This window comes from Aplysia californica, unplaced genomic scaffold, assembly GCF_000002075.1.
Source record: "Aplysia californica isolate F4 #8 unplaced genomic scaffold, AplCal3.0 scaffold00052, whole genome shotgun sequence".
Taxonomy (NCBI): Eukaryota; Metazoa; Mollusca; class Gastropoda; order Aplysiida; family Aplysiidae; genus Aplysia; species Aplysia californica.
Window position 1 is genome coordinate 513,631 of NW_004797322.1, and position 1,291 is coordinate 514,921.

Below are 1,291 nucleotides of genomic sequence, written 5' to 3' on the forward strand. Positions count from 1 at the left end.
GTAGTAGTAGTAGTAGTAGTAGTAGTAGTAGTAGTAGTAGTAGTAGTAGTAGTAGTAGTAGTAGTAGTAGTAGTAGTAGTGATGATAATAATTATAATGATAAAGCGCATATCCACGCTCTGCAGCATGTTATATGAGTTTCACAATAGGCCTATCATTAACCCAGCAGATCCTATAAGAACACTGAGAAGCAGTCTCTGCTTACCGAGAAGCATAGATCTACAGTGCAATGTGCAGATAACATGCGCTCAGACACATAAAACAAACTGACAAGATCTGTCACTGTTTATAGCTAGGTACCCATTCTCACCTGGGTGAAGTGAGAAAAATTAATGTAAGGTGCCTCTCCCAAGTACACAACGTCGAGCTCCTTACGGGATTCAAACTTACGACCTTACGGTTGCGAGTCCGAGAGCCTGACCAAATGGAAGGTTCAACTAGATTTTTTGCTCTTAAAAAAAACAAAAACCCATACTTACAAGGTAATATGTAAGGAACCGACATTCTCCGCGTGCTATTCTCATAACTGTTTGCTGTGCCATGGTAATATGTTATTTCGCAGACGTAGTAACCGTGGTCTTCTTCCGATAGAGAGTTGAGCGAGATCGTGAGTCCGGTGCGGAGAATCCGCATGCCATTCTTCAGCCATGAAATTTGATAATCCCCATTCCATGTTGAACCCTGGCAGGTGAGATCCAGGTCATCACTCAGGCCAGGACTATCCAAGCTCGCCACGATGGTTGGAGATGGTAGATACGCTGGAATTGATACTTCAAAGTTAAAAAAACAAAAACAACAACAACAACAACAACAAAAAACTTTGAGTTTGTGTAGATCTAATCCATTTTAGATAAGTACCTGGAGAATTAATTATTCGCACATATACCTGCAAAACAAAAGTAAATTAATTCATCCTTAGTGACCTTGCACAGACGACATCAAAAATAAAGATTTAGATGTTACACGACCCAACAGTAACAGAGGTATGTGACCTGTGCACTAAATGAACATGAACGTTAACACCACCAAAAGGCTAGTAAGTGGGTCCTGGAATGAATTTTTAAAAATCAAAAGGGGGGAGGGGGGAGGGGGGTGATTATAGTTCTGAAAAAACAACAACTAAGAACAACGAAATGACAATTTCTCTTAATTTAAGATATCTGGTGCTGAGCAAAGTTAACTTCGTTTGTACGTCCCTTTCTTCTCCCCACCTTCTTCTTCTTCTTCTTCTTCTTCTCCTTCTCCTTCTCCTTCTCCTTCTCCTTCTCCTTCTCCTTCTCCTTCTTCTTCT

The 1,291-nt window shown here is 40.5% G+C and overlaps 1 protein-coding gene across 1 annotated transcript in view; it reads right to left on the reverse strand.

Annotated features, from left to right (window-relative positions):
* Positions 1–772, reverse strand: part of LOC118477258 — a 19,120-nt gene extending 18,348 nt beyond the window's left edge. Inside the window, exon 1 of the mRNA XM_035968335.1 lies at positions 480–772. Within this exon, the coding sequence (XP_035824228.1) occupies positions 480–633 (154 nt within the window). The 5' untranslated portion in view covers positions 634–772. The remainder of the gene's footprint in view (positions 1–479) is intronic.
* Between the last annotated feature and the right edge of the window lie 519 nt (positions 773–1,291).